The 21,088-nt window shown below is 36.2% G+C and overlaps 1 protein-coding gene across 1 annotated transcript in view; it reads right to left on the bottom strand.

Moving 5' to 3' along the window:
* Nucleotides 1-11,690, bottom strand: part of LOC148948213 (uncharacterized) — an 83,575-nt gene extending 71,885 nt beyond the window's left edge. Inside the window, exons 1-2 of the mRNA XM_089094209.1 lie at nt 11,576-11,690; nt 8,407-8,567 (exon numbers count right to left, since the gene is read on the bottom strand). Of these exons, the coding sequence (XP_088950335.1) occupies nt 8,407-8,567; nt 11,576-11,609 (195 nt within the window). The 5' untranslated portion in view covers nt 11,610-11,690. The remainder of the gene's footprint in view (nt 1-8,406; nt 8,568-11,575) is intronic.
* Nucleotides 11,691-21,088: the final 9,398 nt, after the last annotated feature.

Genomic DNA, 21,088 nt, shown 5'->3' with positions numbered 1-21,088 from the left:
ATGAACCTTAAAAAATGAAATAAAGCTACGTCGACTTTGCATGTTGATATAAAATATATCCTTAAAATAACTTATGGAATTGAATTTAAGAAAATTTAGAATTAAAATGAAACTTTTTATCTTCATGGAAAATAATCACAATCATAGTATAACTTTTGCCTGAACTGAAGTGGAAAATTTTTATATTATTTTGGGAAAATAGAAATGATCAATAACTTATTTCCTTTTCATTGAGAAAATTCAGAATCGAATTTGAACTTTTCTTCACTTCTTTGATAAAAATTAAAAACTGAAGTGAAACTTTTAATCTTCATAGGAAATAATCAAGATCATAGTATAAATTTTACTATCTTCTATGTAAAAATTTAGAAATGAACTTTAAATTTTTTATGTCTTGATGAACTTAAAACTGAAGTGGAAGGTTTTTATTTTCTCTTGAGAAATTAGAATTGAATTGTATTCGTTGGTAAAATTCAGAAGAGAACAAGAACTTTTCTATCTTCAATGAAAAATTTGGAAGTCTTTTAATTTTTTGAATCTCTTTGAGAAAAATCTGAACTGAAGTGGAAAATTTTGATATAATTTTGGGAAAATCGAATTGATCAATAACTTATTTCATTTTCATTAAGAAAATTCAGAATTGAAGTTCAACTTTTCTTCTTCCGGGAAAATATTTGGAACAGAACTTTAAATTTTTTCATCTCTTTGAGAAAAATCTGAATTGAAGTGGAAAATTTTATATTATTTTAGGAAAATAGAGTTGATCAATAACTTATTTCATTTACATTGAGAAAATTCAGAATCGAAGTTGAACTTTTCTTTTCCGGGAAAATATTTGGAACAGAACATTAAATTTTTTCATCTCTTTGAGAAAGGTCGGAATTGAATTTAAGAAAATTTAGAACTATATCAAAGCATAACTTTTTTTCTATCTTATATGAAAAATTTGGAACAATATTTTAAATTTTGTCATCTCTGAGAAAAATCTGAATTGTAGCGGAAAATTTTATATTATTTTATGAAAATAGAATTGATCAATAACTTATTTCATTTTCATTGAGAAAATTCAGAATCGAAGTTGAACTTTTCTTTTTCGGGAAAATATTTGGAACAGAACTTTAAATTTTTTCATCTCTTTGAGAAAGGTCGGAATTGAATTTAAGAAAATTTAGAATTAAAATGAAACTTTTTATCTTCATGGAAAATAATCACAATCATAGTATAACTTTTACCTGAACTGAAGTGGAAAATTTTTATATTATTTGGGAAAATAGAAATGATCAATAACTTATTTCATTTTCATTGAGAAAATTCAGAATCGAAGTTGAACTTTTCTTCACTTCTTTGAGAAAAAATTAAAAATTGAAGTGAAACTTTTAATCTTGATAGGAAATAATCAAAATCATAGTATAACTTTTCCTATCTTCTATGTAAAAATTTAGAACTGAACTTTAAATTTTTTATGTCATGGTGAACTTAAAACTGAAGTGGAAGCTTTTTATTTTCTCTTGAGAAATTAGAATTTAATTGTGTTCGTTGGTAAAATTCAGAAGAGAACTAGAACTTTTCTATCTTCTATGAAAAATTAGGAGGTCTTTTAATTTTGTGCGTCTCTTTGAGAAAAATATGAACTGAAGTGGAAAATTTTGATATTATTTTGAGAAAATAGAATTGATCAATAACTTATTTCATTTTCATTAAGAAAATTCAGAATCGAAGTTGAACTTTTCTTCTTCCGGGAAAATATTTGGAACAGAACTTTCAATTTTTTCATCTCTTTGAGAAAAATCTGAATTGAAGTGGAGAAAATAGAATTGATCAATAACTTATTTCATTTTCATTGAGAAAATTCAGAATCGAAGTTGATCTTTTCTTTTCTGGGAAAATATTTGGAACAGAACTTTAAATTTTTCTATCTTCTATGAAAATTTTGGTACAATATCTTAAAATATGTCATCTCTTTGATAAAAATCTGAATTGATGTGGAAAATTTTATATTACCTTTTGTAAATTGACTTGATCAATAAATTAATTCATTTTCATTCAGAAAACTTAGAATGAAAGTTCAACTTTTATTTTCCGGGACAATACTTGGAGCATAACTTTAAATCTTTTCATATCGTTGAGAAATGTTAGAATTGAATTTAAGAAAATTTAGAATTAAAATGAAACTTTTTATCTTCATGGAAATGTGTCTTTTGCAATGTGTAGGAACCAGTGGGGGAATCCCCACTCGTTTGGAAAGGTGCAAAGGAAAGGCAAGCAAATAGCATGTAGTTTCAAAACGTGTTTAATCACGTTTCTTCCCCGCTCCTTTGGAAAGGTGCCAAGGAAAGGCAAGCAAATAGCATGTAGTTTCAAAACGTGTTTAATCACGTTTCTTGAATGAAGTATCTGTACTGTATATTCAAGAGTTGAAATCAATAAAGAGCTTGTTACTTACTTACAAATACACACAGCCCAAAGAGGCACACAAATCCCAAAGAGACACATACAGACCAAAAAGATTCAAACACCTCAAAGAGACACACATAACCCAAAGAGACACACATGACCCCTAAGAGACACAAACAGTCAAAAGAAACAAACACAGACCAAAATGACTCAAACAGCCCAAAGAGACACACAAACACAAAAGAAAGACACACAGCCCACAGAGACACACACAGACCAAAGATACACACACAGCCAAAACACACTCACAGAGCCCAAAGAGACACAAACAGAACAAAAAGACTCAAACAGTAAAAAGAGACACACAGCCCAAAGAGACGCACAAAGCCCAAAGAAACACACACAGCCCAAAGAGACACAAACAGCCCAAAGAGACCAACACAGACCAAAAAGACTCAAACAGCCCAAAGAGACACACAAACAGAAACAACAGACTCAAACAGCCCAAAGAGACACACACCCCACAGAGACACACACAACCTCAAGAGACACAAACAGCTCAAAGAGACACAGACAGCCCAAAGAGAAAAACAACCCAAAGAGACAAACACAGACCTAAGAGACTCAACCAGCCCAAAGAGACACATACAGACTAAAAAGACTCAAACACCCCAAAAATACACACAGTCAAACGAGAAACGCACAGTCTAGAGAGACACACATATCACAAGAAGACATCCACAGCTTAAATAGACACATACGGCTCAAAGATACGTACACGGACCAAATAGACACATACATTCTACAGAGCGACACAAAGCCCAAAACGATGCTATTGTTACTTACTTACAATTTCTTCATAATTTAATGAAATGAATAAAACTATTCTAAAGAATAAAGACGGGTTAAGCTTAAAGATATTTATTGCTTAAACGTATTAACATATTTTTGAAAGAATTTGCTCCAAAGAGACACACAGCCTAAAGAGACACACACAGCCCAAAGAGACACACACGGACTAAAGAGACACACACAGCCCGAAGAGAGACACAAATCCCAAAGAGACACATACAGACCAAAAAGATTCAAACACCTCAAAGAGAGAAACATAACCCACACAGACCCAAAGAGACACACATAGCTCAAACATACAGACCCAAAGAGACACACATAGCTCAAATAGATGAAGCTGTCACATTGAGAAGTACACCACCACCATAGTTACACTAAGCAACTCCAGACACAAAAAGCATACCGAGACACACACAGAACGAACTTATTCACACTGCACAAAGAGCAAAGAAGCCTCAGGAGACAAATACGGCCACAGTAAAGACACACAAAGGCAACAGAGAAACGCTTAGTCCGAAGAGACGCAAAAAATCCAAAGAGAAACACAAACAGCTCAAAGAGACACAAACAGCCCAAAGAAACAAACACAGACCAAAAAGACTCAAACAGCCCAAACAGACATACAAACAGACCAAAAAGACTCAAACAGCCCAAAGAAACACACAGCCCAAAGGGGCACACACAGCCTCAAGAGACACAAACAGCTCAAAGAGACACAGACAGCCCAAAGAGAAACACAACCCAAAGAGACAAACACCGACCTAAAAGACTCAAACAGCCCAAAGAGACACTTACAGACCAAAAAGACTCAGACACACCAAAAAAGACACACAGTCCAACGAGACACACACAGCCTAAAGAGACACATACAGCTCAAAGAGACGTACATGGCCCAAAGAGATGCACACATCCAACAGAGACACAAAGCCCTAAACGACACAAACATTCAAAAGAGGCACAGACAGACCATAAAGAGTCAAACTGCCAAAAGAGACACACAGCCTAAGGAGACACACACATCCCAAAGAGACACACACTGACTAAAGAGACATACACAGTCTGAAGAGACACACAAAGCCCAAAGAGACACACACACATCCCAAAGAGACAAAAAATGACCATACAGACACAAACATACCAAAATTATTCAAACATCCTCAAAGAGACACACATTACCCAAAGAGACACACATGGTCTCTAAGAGACACAAACAGCCAAAAGAAACACACACAGACCAAAATGACTCAAACAGCCCAAGAGACAAATACACCTCAAAGAGATGCACACGGCCCAAAGAGACGCACACATCCAACAGAGACACACAAAGCCCAAAACGACACAAAAAGCCAAAAGAGACACACACACAGACCAAAAAGATTCAAGAGACACACAGCCTAAAGAGACACACACAGCCCAAAGAGACACATACACAGGCTAAAGAGACACACACAGCCCGAAGAGACACACAAAGCCCAAAGAGACACACACACACCGCCCAAAGAGACAAAAACGCCCATACAGACACATACAGACCAAAAGATTCAAACGCCCCAAAGAGACACACATAGCCCAAAGAGACACACACGGTCCCTAAGAGACACAAACATCCAAAATAAAGACACGCAGATCAAAATGACACAAACAGCCCAAAGAGGCACACATAGCCCAAAGAGACACACACGGTCCCTAAGAGACACAAACATCCAAAAGAAAGACACACAGATCAAAATGATACAATCAGCCCAAAGAGACACACATAGCCCAAAGAAACACAAACAGCCCAAAGAGACACAAACACCCCAAAGAGACAAACACAGAGCAAAAAGACTCAAACAGCCCAAAGAAACATAAACAGATCAAAAGACTCAAACACCCCAAAGAGACACACAGACCAAAGAGACACACACATCCCAAAGAAACACAAACAGCCCAAAGAGACATAAACATCCCAAAGAGATAAACACAGTTTTCTTGCCATCTACATCCCTCTTAGTATCAACTTCTTCGTATAGCATAACGTTAAACTATTTTTCTATGTTTTTTATAGCAGATATCAAGATTCTTAGCAGTTCGTAGCCATTACAAGATAGCCAGATTCCTAAATTAGGGGCCTATAAATATTTTTCTACCTATAATTTGTTTAGAATGATGTGTTTCTTATAGCAGATATAAAGATTCTTAGCAGTTCTTAGCCATTACAAGATAGCCAGACCCCTATATTAAGGGCCTGTAAATCTTTTTCTATTTATAATTTGTTTCGTATGATGTGTTTTTTATAGCAGATATCAAGATTCTTAGCAGTTCGTAGCCATTACGAGATAGTCAGATACCTAAATTAAGGGCCTATAAATCTTTTTATACCTACAATTTGTTTAGAATGAAGTGTTTTTTATAGCAGATATCAAGATTCTTAGCAGTTCGTACTCATTACGAGATAGTCAGATACCTAAATTAAGGGCCTATAAATCTTTTTTTACATACAATTTGTTTAGAATGAAGTGTTTTTTATAGCAGATATCAAGATTCTTAGCAGTTCTTAGCCATTACGAGATAGTCAGATACCTAAATTAAGGGCCTATAAATCTTTTTGTACCTACAATTTGTTTAGAACGAAGTGTTTTTTATAGCAGATATCCCCCCCATGCAACTGAACCCCCCATGTAACTGAACCCCTGTATAACCGAAACCCCGTACAACTGAACCTCCGTGCTACTGAATCCTCGTGCAACTCGACCCCATTTAACTAATCCCCGTGTAACTGAATCCGCATGTAACTGAACCCTCGTGCAAGTCAACCATCATTCAACTCAACTACCTCAAAACACTTTTCAGCCATTTCTTGTTAATTTTTTTATTTCTAAACTATTTAAAATTGACAACACTGTGCAAAACTTCACTTGTGTATTACAAAGGACACATTCATCCCATTCCCTCCAAAACACTTTTCAGTCATTTCTTGTTAAAATTATCCAAACACTAATTACCCTTTTTTTCTCCACCTTCAAATGTTCCTATAGTACCTACGCAATTAGACTAAGTCATCGCCCAGTTAACACTAAGATGTAAATTGAGTAATTCTCTCACAATAACGAACCAAACCAGATTATACCCACCTAACCAGATCAGAAAAATGGCTTTTACCTCATAAAAACCCGTCTGCTAAGACAAGTCATTTTTTTGCCAGAAGAAAGATCATGGATACATGTTTATTTTTTATTTTTTTTAAACTGGTATTTTTTCAATGAAGCCCATAACACTTTGCAGAAACCCGTGAATGTAGGACTGAAAGTCCGTTCGTAGAATATCTGAATCCAATTACTAATCAAGTTAGTGTGACCACCGCTCTTTCTCTCTGTTTGACCTCCAAAAAATGAGTGTCACATTAGAAAACCTGTCTGCCAAGCCATGTAGGGTTCATAGTAATAGGTCACTGGCCCGTGGTAAGCTAATGTACCGGTTAGACTACACTGTATATTCATGCCTCAGGCTTGTGAAAGTGCATGTATATTTTCAATCTTATATGGCCTTACTACTTATATAGACAGTCTCAGGTCATAAATTGTCATAAAAAATCAATCATAGATTGTTCATGGAAATTTAATTGAGTACTAGATTTAGTTTATTTATGTTTAAGAGAAGAGCAGAACAAAATTTAAAGGAAAATAGGGAACTAACCCACCCCTATGAACCTTAAATCTTAGATGAAAGTGAACTGATCAACCCAAATTTGATCTCTTATGGACTGAAATAATGTCCAGCTGACATTGAAATATATATGATCATATGTTTGTGATCATATATTTTGGTATATTCTTATATATTCTTGTATATTCTGATATATTTGTATACAGGCTGACTCCACAGTAAGACCCCCCCCCCTATTGTGGGGTCAGTAAGACCCCTCAATGAAACTGAACTATTTTTAAGATTTGTAGTTTCGATGCGGGGCACCCAAGGACGCAGTGATGTGTGCAGAGGGAGGGGCTGACCCTGCCCCCGAAATCAAAAATTTTCTCAAATTTCTGGGCACTACTGATTCAAAAAGTCAAATAAAATGTGTTTTATTTTATTATTGGGCAAACTAAAAACATTCCCGCACACTTACCAGGTGACACCTGAAACTGGGTCAACAAAGTTTTTTTTTCTCAGATTGGCTTAAACTCAAAAGGAATCTACAAAAACAAAAGCTATGGAAAGAATTGTTGTACGGATTCGTGACACACAAAATACGTGTTTCTTCTCCTTCCAGCTAGGAACTTTCTGCGCATGTATTCATTTAGCCAGAACATTATTTAGGCTTTACCGAAAAATTTTGAACTTTTCTATTTTATGATTTGGAAAATCGAAAATTGTTGATATATCCAGGAATTATTATCATTATATATTAAACAATCAGAATCCAAGTTCTAAATTAAAACGTGTTTGAATAATTCTCTACTTTCAATAGTTCTTTGCAGTCATCTCAATTATAATCGTGATTTTCTTTTTCCTTTTTTTTGTCATGTTTTGACCAGTAAAAATACACTGTTCAAAATACATGCACGTTTTTGATAAAACGCAAACGAAATTCAAGCCGTATAGAGTATTTGAAAGGGGGAGGGGGCAGTACCCATCCTTTTTGTGAACCTTAGTGAGCCTTGTGATGTTGTGTTTTCGCCGTTTTGTTGATGATTTTATGACAAATAAAAATACACTGCTCGAAATATAAAGTGTTTTCAGTAAAGGGCAGTTTAGTTTCGGTTTGTTTTAGGATTTGTTTTTTTTTATCGAATAAAGTATTTGTCATCTTTCTCTTTGATGTAACGATTGACTTAAATCTATGCTTGTTTTTGGTTTCCTTGATTCATTGATATCAATTTCTGTTCATTTTAAGTGAATTATTATATGATTTTATTTCTGCTCGATTTACTGTTTAACGCTGCTCTTTACCTTTCTTTTTAAAACTTCATTTTTTAGAAAAATGTGTTTTAAAAATAATTCCGGAAAAAACGAAGATTAAACATGTCATTCGATGGAACTCATCTAGTTTAAGAGGGTAAAAATATAACTTAACGCCTTTTTTAGCTACTGCAGCCCACTTACGCAACTTATCACATATAAATTTTTCCATGAAACTTTCTGGATACAGACCCAAACTTCGTTTGGGGTCTCAATGATTACCTGGAGAGCAGGTGAGGGTTGTGTCGTTGTTTTTTCAAGATATTCATCTAAACCAGATGCTATTTGTATTGCCTTCTTTAATAAGTTTTTTACTTCATCATTTCCAGTGGTCAGACCTTCTGCTTTCTTTAGGACATCTACTAGTACTTCTAAAGGTGTATCTAGAAATAAAAAAAATTATGTGTTATTAAATGTTGCTAGAATTAAAAAAATATACATTATTAAATGTTAAACACAGTGAGTATGTACACCAGAAGTACTGGCCTACTAGGCCCGGGGACCATGCGTAGGGTTGTGTTGTCGATGGATGATTAATACATATTCTTACTCCTAGAATTTTTTAGTTTTGAACTTCAGTTTAGCCGATTCCGATTCCAGCTTCGTAAGGCCAAATTTGAGCCCGAATCCCGAAATTGTTAACAAACAAGCTCGGAGTCATGTTTTTAAACACTAAAATGTAAGTAAACACTGAATATTTGTTTAGAGTGTGTATTTCATCAATCAGAATCTTGTTCTTGTTCTGATGTTCTGAATTCTGAATATTTGTTTAGTGTGTATTTCATCAATCAGAATGTTCATTTCATCAGTCAGAGTCAGTGTCTGTTCAGTTTTATTTCCACTGAGAAGTCCGACTCGTAAGCGTATGTTTGTTTAGAGTGTGTATTTCATCAATCAGAATCTTCATTTCATCAGTCAGAGTCAGTGTCTGTTCAGTTTTATTTCCACTGAGAAGTCCGACTCGTAAGCGTACTAAACTAAAAAGTTTTTTCAAGTGAAAGTCGGGAGTAACATTTAAACTTAAAACGAACAGAAATTGTTTCGTAATCTTGAAAAAAGAATTGTTGTCTCGAAGTTCTCTAAAAATACATCTCATTAAAATTCAAAGTCCTTGTGTTTGAGCAGTCTGTCTTAAATAATTGTGACAAAATTCAAACTTTAGCGTAAACAGCAATAGTTGAGGAAGGGGCAGCCCCCTAATATACGGAAAAATTTCTACCCATTTTAAATTACGTTTGTGGAATAGCTTGATGTCTTCTTTTTTTACATACAGTTTTTCAGGGCAGAGTGGAAACTTATTTCGCCTCTGACTATTAGAGAGTTGAATCAGTTATCTCCTCTACAATTAACATAGAACCAATGAATAAATTAACTTGCCCCCTAAATAATTAAGTTGCCACCTAAAACATATTGCTTAATTTTTTGTTGTTGTAACATCATTTTCCCCTTTTTTAGTCCTTATTGTTTATATTTTATCTCTTTCTTTTTTCGAATTGTTATTGATTCCACAATATTTCGTGCTGTGGTGGGATGCCTTGCTGCCATGGGCGTAATTTGCTATGGGGCAGAGGGGCAACTGCCCCTCCAAGATGCCGGTTCAACCCCCCCCCCCAAACCTGGTTCGACCCCCCCCCCCCCGAGACCCCAGTTTGCCCCCCAGCTGAAATCTATTTTCTTCGAAAATCTTGTCAAAACTTAAGATAAGCCTGCAAAATTCAGGCATCCACAGAAATGGGTCAATTTTCATTAGCATATCTTTACCTTTATGGTACTAATATGGCTCATTTTTCAGTTTTCACTGTCATTTTCACTTGATTTGGGAAAATTGACTCCAACTTTCCCCCTCCCCCCTAGGATTTTAATGAAATTACGCCACTGCTTTTTGCTGGTGGACTATGCAGAATAATTATTTTCCCCTTTATTTAACTGACTGAGAATCCCTTTTCCGGGGTTTTGGGTACGTAAAAAGAGTAACAGTAATAAAGAAAAGTTAGAGGTATAAACCTTACTGAGATAAAATGCCAACAAATGGTTACTTCCATTCCAAGCTGTTCAAAAGTGACCGGCCGGAGGAAAAATCCGAGGAGATTGGCACTCTTGGCCAATCCACTTTTAATTTGGTTAAAACGTAGTAAAAACCGCTAGAAGGGGGGGGGTGACAAGTTCGGAGGTTTTTTAACAATGGGTCCAGTTGCTTCAAAAATAGCAATATTATAGATTCTTGTTGCATTTACTCAAAACAAACTTTTTGAAATTAGGTCATTAGATTTATTACGAGGGGATTTCCCGTGTCTAACCCATGGTGTAGGTTTTTTATAGCCAATATTAGCTAAAGTTGGACTCATAATGATTATAAGATATATCTTGTTGACTAATTCGGATAGAAAATATACCCTTATTCTCTGATTGGTTTGGCCTTGGCTGAATTCCAGAAAAGTTCAAATAAACAGAATATTGGTGCTGAGTCTGGTATTTAGCTAAAATGTATTATAATTGGGCCCAAAGCAGGGTTGTATCCAGGATTTTTTCGGAGCGTTGTTACAAAACTACTTTTTTCGGGGCGGGGGCGTTACAAAAAAAAACTATAAAAAGCGCGTCAAAAATTTGTTTTGATAAATTGGACAAACATTTCGGGAAGGGGTTTATAGACCCTACTCCCCCCTGGATACGGTCTTGGCCCAACGTTTGCCGAATCTCGGCGTCAGCTAAATCTGCTTGTGAATTCGGCTTAAACCAAATTTCTAGCAGTTTTATTGGCGTTACTATTATTCTCCATGACCACACTGCCTTTTCGATGACGAAAACAATAAGAATGCCAAATAGGGATAGGTCCTTTTATTAGACAGTGAAACGAAAATATAAAACAAAGACTCTATAAAACAGTAACTCTACTGATGATGATGACCGACTGTGTCATCGAAATATTTAGAGTCTTTGTTTTATATTTTCGTTTCACTACCTAATAAAAGGACTTACACTATTTGGAATTCTTATTGTTTTAGTTTTATTGGCTTGTGTCCAAGAACGTTTAAAAACTCAGGAAACAAATGTTGTCTTTCTACTCTAGCCAATAAAACAAAATCACCCTAGATTTTCGTGAACAGAGATAAACAATTGTTTCACTTAAATTGTGCGTGAACATTCCAAGGATTAAATTTAAAAGTTGGTATTTGTCAGTAAAAATTCCCGTTGTAAATAGGCAAAAGGAACGATTAAAAAAAGTTATATCACCCAATAATACTTATTTGCTAAAAATCAGTCATTTCAGAAGAGATTTAAAAGTAAAATCACAGTCTGTAAAACGCACTGGAAAATTAACTTAAATAATTATAATTGAAAAAATAACCTATAGTAAATAAATAAGAAAGGATAAAAAACAAATTTCTATTACCGGGTGGGACAACACTAGAACACGGATCTGACATAGTATCACAAGTTTAATCAACTCTTTCACTGACTCTGATTTGCCTTTGAATGAGAACCTTCTCTCATTAGCATGCACGATCTTGGCTATACGCCTAGATTAGTTTAAGGAGATAAGCACTTGTGTTATGCGCTACCATCTTATGGCAAAACCTTTAAATATTGGATTTAAATAGGTGATCAAAGGTCAAAACATAAGGTGTTGTTTAAAAGAGGGAAAAAGATAGCACGTATGTACGCGGGATTTTTTTCTGGGGGGGGGGGGAGATGGGGTAGAAGCTTTTTTATAATTTGAATGAGAAGTGCTCTGACATCAGGGATGTAATTTGCTACAGGGCAGGGGGGCAACTGCCTCACAACCCTAGTTTGCCTCCCGCATCTTAAAATTGGTTTTTGAAAAAATCTTGTCAAAACTAAGATAAGCCTGCATAATTCAAGCATCCACAGAAACAGATCAGTTTTTGTTCAGTATGTTTTTGCCTGTATGGTACTATATCGCTTACTTTTCTGTTTTCAATGTTATTTTCACTTGATTTGAGAAAATTTGCTCCAACTTTGCCCCCCCCCCCCTGGATTTCGACAAAATTACACCACTGTCTAAAATCTGGGAAATTTGTGATTTCGTGGGGGCTCCGGTCCTTAGATTCCTTCTGAGTATGTCCCTCAGCCAGTGGCGGATCCAGGGGGGAGGCGCACCCCCCCTACCGTAGTCTAAAGTAGTGTAATTTACTTAGTTGACTCAAGTTTGCGCTAATTAAACTTGCTCCTAACGCAAGTTTATCGGACCAACCTATTTTGTACAGCCCCCCCCTAGAAAAAATTTTCGGATCAACTTATTTTGCGCCCCCCCCCCCCCTAAAAAATCCTGGATCCTCCCCAGCCCCCAGCAGATCTATTTACAAAACCAAGGGGTCACCTCATGTCAAGAATAGTGTATGACATCACGCCACGCATGGCAAAAGCGGGGCCACCCGTGGTGGAGCAAATTGCACTCCGAGATATGCACCAGATGGTGGAGAGTAGACATTTACATGACAAAACCTAGAAGCGCGAATCAGGGCTAAGGTTGGGGACCTTTGGGCCTGTGCCCCCTCCCCCTCCCCCCCGCCGCAAGAAAAAAGTCTCGACTTTACTGTTTTTCATTTTCTAAATAATTTACTTTTTTTACTTCTTTTTTTTATTCGTGCCACTTTCCCCCTCTCCAACCGTGATGCTTTGCCTCTTCCCAAAGTAATTTCCTCTATACCTCCCAAGCAGTGGCATAATTTCGTAAAATACCGGGGGGGGGGGTTGAGGGCAAAGTTCGATCCAATTTTCTCAAGTCAAGTGAAAATGACAATGAAAAATAAGCCATATAGCTAGGCCAGGATTTTCGCATTGACCCAGTAGGCCCAGGCCTAGGGGCGCACAATGCCGAGGGGCGCAAAAAAAACTGAGCATTCTTTTTCTTAACGAAAACTGAACTGATGTGATTTATCGTCAAAGTGCTAAGTGCACTTTGCTGCTGCGCTGCCTATTCACAGAAAAGCAATTTTAAAACAACACAGGAATTCCGTAGCCACTTATAAATTGTCAGATGTCTCCCAAGAATGGCAGCTGAGAGCACGGTATCACCTCTCTCTTTCATTACTTTTGGCTCATAAGTCATCAACTACCTTCTGTTCAGGGCTTCCACTATCCAAAAATTTTTTAGGATATACCCGTAAATCTCTGTGTCTCCTCTAGGAGCGCCAAAGATTTAGGGCATAGGGGCGCCAAAGAGTCAAATCCGCCCCTTCATATGGCACCAAAAAGGCAAAGGTATACTAAAGTAATTGATTAGTTTCTGTGGATGCTTGAATTATGTAGACTTACCTTAGTTTTGACAAGATTTTGGAAGACACTAAATTTCAGGTAGGGGGGGCAAACTGGGGTAGTTGCCACCCCTCTTGCCCTATAGCAAATCTGCAAATTACGCCCCTGCTGCCTAGCCCCGAATCTGAAGGCTTACAGTTTATGATGATATTGTGTTTGTTTTTTTTAGCTTTAAAACCTACCTTTTACCGGGAGATTCCCTGGGCATTCTTGTGCGGTCAATTCCAAGCAAAAAATATTTGTGATCTAAAAGCAAACACATCATCTGCAGGAAACGGGTCTGGGGTATGATACACCGCATGTGGTATTCAATAAAATTGTTAATATAAATTAACTTGAGGCATCTACGAAACTGCTTAATTATTTATTTCCAACACATTTTTTCAACACGTTCAAAGCTGCAGTAGTTCTTGATTAAACATCGAAATTTCAAAATGCAATGAGTTTAAACCTTTTTTTTTTTTTTGCAGAATTCGTGTTTTGATATGGAACTGCCAATATTTCTCCCTCTCTCAAATCTGTTGCCGTTCCAGACCTGTAGTAAAAAGAAAATGTTGATGAACATACGTTGAGATTTTATTTAAGGAAAAACAGAGATGGGGCATCTTTACAAATTTTTAGCGAGGTGCCAGCAAAAATTGTTCCACGGAAAAATGTAAAAAAAAAAGTGAGAAAACATGTTATTTTATTGAATGTTATACTATTTTCCCCGAGTAAGAGCAAACGCCCATTCTTTTCTTTTTCTAAGGACGGGCTAGTTTTTGTTATTTTCCTGCTATTCAGATCTCAATATAATAGTATTAAAAGTCTCAGTTTTTGGGTTGCTTCAATCCCCTTTCGGGGGGCTCAGTGACTGTAATTCACTTTGGTGTCGACTTTTACCCCCTGGTTTTCCCAAAGGATCATACCTTTGACCTTTACCAAGAATATCACCCTCGACTAGCGTCCCTGAGCCAGAAAATATACCCGAAATCGATGCTAAAAGGAAGATAATATAAAGCCCCGAGTGGCCATGTCCTCAGCCTTTTCAAAATCCGTCATTTATAGGCACAGAAAAATCATGGGATAGGATATTTTAATAGATGGCACTGAAGTCAAAATAACGGGGATGATTAATGATCATATGGAATTAAGCTAACAAATCTGAAAAAGAAAAAGAATAAATTCTCTAGTTTCACTGTAAGGGGTGACGACACAGAAGGCTCGTTTGGAGAAACAGGCTTAGAGAGAGCCAAAAGCAGCCACAGAAAAAGGGTCAACGGGAAAGCTGAAGGTGGTGATGGAAGAGATTATTCGTTGTCTCTTGGCTTCCTAGATATACGGAAGAACATCCGCTAGCACAAACCGATGGAGACTCAAAGATCGTCAAGTTTCTCGAAATTGGTTTTTTGCGTGTACTACCTTTTTGTGTCATCTTCTTTACGCGTTCACGTTATCCACCTGATGCTGCTTCTTCTATGCGTAACCTTTTTTGTGTCTGAGTTTTTTGTTTTTTCATATACAATTCATATTTCGAACAAAGCAACTACTTGTAGGTGTACAATGTACGCGGAGACAGAACTCAAAGCGTCTCAACAACAATAAAAAAAATATCAGGCTGGTTCGAATGAATTATTTACGTCTCGTTTGACAAATGATCTAAATTTTCCGGTGGAATACTGAGGGGCGAAATCCTATACAGATTCGATATGCTATACATAGTTTTATATAAACATAAAACTAACTGCTCTAAACATAAAACTAAACATAGTTTTGTATAAACATAAAACTAACTGCTCTAAACATAAAACATAGTTTTATCTAAATATAAAACAAACTGCTCTTAATACAAAACGAACTCTAAACATAAACTTACTGCTCTTAACATAAAACTGTCAAACGAGAAATGCAGCTCACATAAGAGATTTCACTAGAATAAGAGATAATTTTTCTCCCAGAATATCATAGGAAAAACTATCTTCAATTACTTTATCTAATCAATGACTCCTTAATTACACTAGCTCACCACTAAATCATATTCTTAGAAGCTTCGGTGTAAAATAAAAAAAATTGATAGACACAATTCATGTGAATCCAAGCTGCCTCATGCTCTTAACCCCTTTCGCTCAAAATTTCCATCATTCTGGGAATCAGAAGTCATTCAAGTGATGCTTTTTTCCCCAACATGTAATCTGTATGTTTGCATGTACAACTCAATCTTAGAAATGGTTGATTTTACTAGACAGTGTTTCGACTTCTACCCATTTTTCGGGAGATCTACCGAATTCCCAATCCATGTCCTGACAAAAAAGGAAGATACAGCAACTATATTCAGTAGAACTTTCGCTCAAAATTTCCATCATTCTGGGAATCAGAAGTCATTCAAGTGATGCTTTTTTCCCCAACATGTAATCTGTTTGTTTGCATGTACAACTCAATCTTAGAAATGGTTGATTTTCCTAGACAGTGTTTCCACTTCTACCCATTTTTCGGAAGATCTACCGAATTCCCAATCCATGTCCTGACAAAAAAGGAAGATACAGCAACTATATTCAGTAGAAAATGCCGATTCACAGATTAGTTGAAAAGAAAATTGGAAACACTGCTCCTAGAGTGCAAATTCTAGTGTCTCCTGTAGAAGACTTTTATAGTTTTTTCTGTAAATTAAAGTTTTTTGGCTTGGACTACAAAAGAAACGTTTAAATTTTCAAAGTTATTGTAATTTCTGAATTGTATTGCACTAAATATTTGTTCAATCAATTTCTAAGTTGCTGCTAATAATTTATTCTCATATTTTGTGTACTCACGTTAGTTTTTTAAAGACCAAACAGGAAAACTTCCAAAATAAAAAAGGGCATATTTACAGAGCGAGAGAGTCTCAGGCTGTAACTATCCTCCTTCCCTTTATCACCCTCTTGAAATTTTTAACTAATTTATTATGTTTCCGATATACCTGGTCTATTTTTGCGTTTTCGAGTCCTCTTCCTCTATAAAAAAAAAAAAAAAAAAAAAAAAAAAAAAAAAAAATCTAAAAAAAAATCGCACGTAGGCTATCTGTAAAGAAGCCTTAAGAAAATTTCGGCATTTGACATTCTCCATCCATTTAAACTTTATAAGACTAGGAAGTTTAATATTTATTAGTTCAATTTCTAGTCAACAACATATCCAGATTTTTTTCGTCCCAATCACATAGAATCATAAATTCTTTGTCCTGTTTTCTTGTATCAGTGAACGCTAATAAGTTGAGACAGCTGCATGTTTTTTAAACCGAGAATGTTAGGTTTACCGTAGTACGCAATATTCTAACTGTAAGAAAACGAAAGTTTGAATTTAATGAATATATTAAGACAAAGTAATTCTGTTAATATGAGCGGAAAAGGAGATGCATAAAAATTTTAAATGGAAAAGGGTGGGGTTTAAAGCCGTTCAGTGAACATTGCAGGGGTTCAAGCCCGCCTCCCGTTAATTTCACGAATAAGATATTTGAAGCAAAAACAGCAAATTATACTCTCGCAAAGACTCACCTATCACAGTAATTTTGCACGTGAAGACGAATAACACCATCTATGGTAGTTTATGCAAATTTTAAGCATCAGCTTTTAACAGGAACTTGCAGCATTCTGTGGCGGCCTCTTAAATTTTCTGAAAAGAAGAATCAGCATTCTGGAAAATAAGGATTTCACATCGGTGAGGATGTATACAGGTTAAAAAACAAAGTTCAAGATTGAGGAAAGATAACTTTTCCCAGCTAGGGACATTTTGGCAGATGTCAAAATATTTTGTTCTAGGGGTCACAAAAATTTTTCTAGATTTGAGGAGGAGTGGGCCAGATCTTGAGGAAACTATTTTTAGTAAGTTTGATGGTACTAACACCCCTTAGGCTCTGAAGTTAATGAAATCTGTGTGAATAAGAGAAATGCTGAATAAAATTTGGGGTTCTCTGCAGTCTTGGTCTCCTTATGCCACTCGGCTCTTGGGAATAATTTTTGTTTTAGTTTATTTTTCTTTCGTCAAATATTCCTTTGACTCCTTTCAAATTTTCAATAAATCTATTTTAACTTCAAAAAGAACTCTGGAGCTTTGCCCCTGGAATTTTCTTTTAGCATGACATTAAGGATTTGTGTTCTTTGCGCAAATTTTTCGTATATTATGTTGTTGCAGTTTTTGTTTTTATTTTGACAATTTTGTTTTCATTTGATAGCCGAGATTCAGCTTTTTTAATCTACCGCTTACGGTTTCGGAATTTTCTTTGTATTTTTTTAAATGGAAAGAAAGGTCAAATGAAGAACGATAGGAGAGAAGAAAAAAAATACAAAATTAGGAAATTTTCTTCTTTTAAATCAAGCCTAAGTAATGTTTAAACCTAAAGTCTAAGCAATATCATAATTCTGACTAGATGAATAAAAGATCTAAGACTAATGTATCCAATTTCATAAGAATCTGATCCTTTCAGTCCAAGTTAAAGCTTTAGACTTGTCACTTTTCAAGTTAAAGCAAGACGTTTCACAGGGACCATAAACTTTAACCTTTATCGTAGGCAGCGCAATCGCGCTGCCTAAGTAAAGAACGATGTTGCCAAAATGTATTATTTATTTATTCTTTTTCTTTAAACCGGGGCGCTTCGTATCGAAGGAGTTATCGTAGAAACTTTGAAAAAGGCTCATTCGATTGGAAATTGGAGTGGCTTGTGCCCTTTTTCATAGTCAAAAGTGATTGAAAGGCAACTAACACCCCTTTCACGCCCACCATTTCCCCAAACACATCCAATCAAAATTTTTAGATAGCCATTTTGTTCAGCGTAGTTGATTTCCTGATATAAATTATGTTTTTGAGGAGGACACTCCCCCACAGCCCTCAGGGCAAGGGCTGTAAGTTATACCCTGGGGATATAAGGTTTTTTATAGAAAACATTGTCATAAAAACTTCAAAAAAGGCCCATTCGATTGGAAATTCAAAGGTATAGTGCCCTTTTTAATAGTTGAAATTGATTGAAGGGCAACTAGCCTCCCTCTTACGCTCGCGATTCCCCCAAACATATCAAATTAAAATTTTGAGATACCCATTTTGTTCAACGTAGTTGAAAGCTCTGGAAATTAGATCTTCCAGGATGACAACCCCCCCCCCTCACACCCCTCAGGGCAAGGGTTGTAAGTTATGCTCTGGGGGATATAAGGTTCTTATGGAAAGCGTTTTCGTAGAAACTTCAAAAAGGGCTCATTTGATTGGAAATTGAAATGGCTTGTGCCTTTTATAATAGTTGGAAAGTGATTGGAAAGCAACTAACACCCCTTCCACGCCCACCATTTATCGAAACACATCCAATCAGAATTTTGAGATAGCCATTTTGTTCAAAGTAGTTGAAAGGTCCGGAAATTATATCTTTGAGGATGACACTCCCCCCACAGCCCTCAGGGTAAGGGTTGTAAGTTATGCCCTGGGGGCATATAAGTTTACAACATAATTTGCACTTTACTGAAAAAATACAAATGAATGTGCATTCTCAGTTTAATAAAAATATACTGATATTTAGACATCAAAATGTGAATATTATTTGATTTATTAAAGTTATGAAAGTAAAAACATTTGCATTTTTTCAGTAAAGTGCAAATTATGTTCTTGCCTTGGGAAGGCATAGGTGTTTTGAGCCCTACGCATATTACTTTCTGCTCGTTTTGAGTTTGACTTGGTTATTTATTGTAATTTCTGTTCGTTTTGGGTTTCATTTATTTATGGATTCTAATTTGTAGTAGTTTCACGCCTGGTAGATTATTTGATTTTATTTTTGCTCATTTTTGGTTTAATGGAGTTCTTTACTTTTCTTTGAAAAACTTATTTTGTGGAAAAAGTTTAATAATTAATTTAGGAAAAGATATAATGGAGGAAAGATGCGGAAAAAAATGGTCAAACCTCGGCGAAATTGCAACAGAATTATTTTTACACCAAAATGTTCAAAAAAATCAGCTTAATCACACAAAAAAATCCCCCCGAATCTCCCCTGCACAAGTATCCCAAATTCGCCTTGGAAGGGGGAAAATGAAGGGGGAAGTCGATTTTTGTGGTTATACATATTTTGAAGTTTAAATATTTGTTTCCTATCAAGTCCAACATGCTGAATCCAAATCTGAATTCAGATTTTAATTTTTCAGTACCCCAATGCCCATTTCCACTCATAAAGGGCGAAGGGTGGGGGGTAAAAATTGAAATTAAGAGGTTGATGGATTATTTGATTGTTTTCTATAAAATCAATGGTAGCGAATTCGAAAATGAAGTTAAAGATTTGATTTTACGTGGTCAAGTACCTCATCTTACCTAAAACTGCTGTGAAAGTTGACCAGCATGAACTAGTTATTTTAATCACTTATCAGTTGATTCACCATTTCCAATCAAGCTAGGAATGGCACCTTAGAATACGAGTCTCGAACAGTTCAAACCAGTATTCCAGAATCCCCTCCCACTCCTCTTCAGTTTGCGGTTTCCATTCCTTAGTGTCATTCTTTATAGTCAGTGGAGACATCTACCATAGTACTTGCTAGGAAACTGGCGTGTTCGAGGCTATATACAATGTTTGTGCCGTTTTTTTTTACGTTTTTTTTTAAAAAAAGACAAAAGAATAAACTGAGATCCGCGATTTTTAAATGACACACTTCACAATCTCGGCTTCTGCTCTTCGTACTCAGAGGTAAAAAGATTTGAAAAATGTGGAGCAGTACATCAAACGTTGTTGGAAGAGTCCAAAGAGAAAGCACATTTTTTTCAGTATGTAGGAGACAATTATGATATTGCTACTATCGACGGCCTGAATACTTTTCATGGAATGGGTCTTATTGAAGTTTCTACACCTGAGTAGAAACTTCAACGGAGCTTTCAGTGCCAAGAAAAGAAGTAAGTGGAGATGAGATGAAGTCAATCGGCACCATGCCATTCTACACTTACCAAAACCCGCCAACTCGCAATCAAGGACTTTTGTTTGCTTGACAAAAAATGGTGACATTTATGACAATGAATGGAGGTTGAAATGCTCTGGCGCATCTTTGGTTTTTTCAAAAGCTCCTACATGAGCTGGTCGGCCTTTATGTGGTCAATACACCAAAAGCAACCTTATCCGTGAAAATTGAATATTCTTTTTTTGCCAAAGATTAACAACAACCCAAGCGCTATCTCCTGTGTTTATTCTACACTTATGCATGCTAACGAGCGCGCTAATCGAGCTGGAAAAAACTCTATTCATTGTCTTTGACCAACCATTTTACTGGAAGGCGAAGTGTATCGTCGATGCAGAGCCTGCCATAAGTGCTTTAAGAAGTGATATTGTTGTCCCGGGTGGATTTGACACACGCCTGCGTTTCCTAGGGGCCATTGGCTTCCTTATGGCTGACTCGGAACTTTTGGAAATCCTAAGTCAAGTATATGCGCCTAACACTGGGCGTAGTATGTTACAAGGCAAAGCTGACTCTCGTTCAGTGAGAGGCCATGGTCCGTTGGAGGTAGCCCTTTATGTGGAACGTTTATCATCAGAACTGGGTAACAGAGCGTTTGATGGCAATGACATGCTACCAGAGCAAAACAGGCGTACGAGTCGTTCCTTGAAGGAGATGACATCGACGAAGTGCAGGTGTCGGAAACAGCAGAGCTTATCTATGAAATAGTT

Source organism: Artemia sp. Qi Xiang Cuo, chromosome 9, assembly GCF_049724085.1.
Source record: "Artemia sp. Qi Xiang Cuo chromosome 9, ASM4972408v1, whole genome shotgun sequence".
Classification (NCBI taxonomy): domain Eukaryota; kingdom Metazoa; phylum Arthropoda; class Branchiopoda; order Anostraca; family Artemiidae; genus Artemia; species Artemia sp. Qi Xiang Cuo.
Note: the sequence above shows the minus strand (reverse complement) of the source record. Positions and strands in the feature narration are given on the sequence as shown.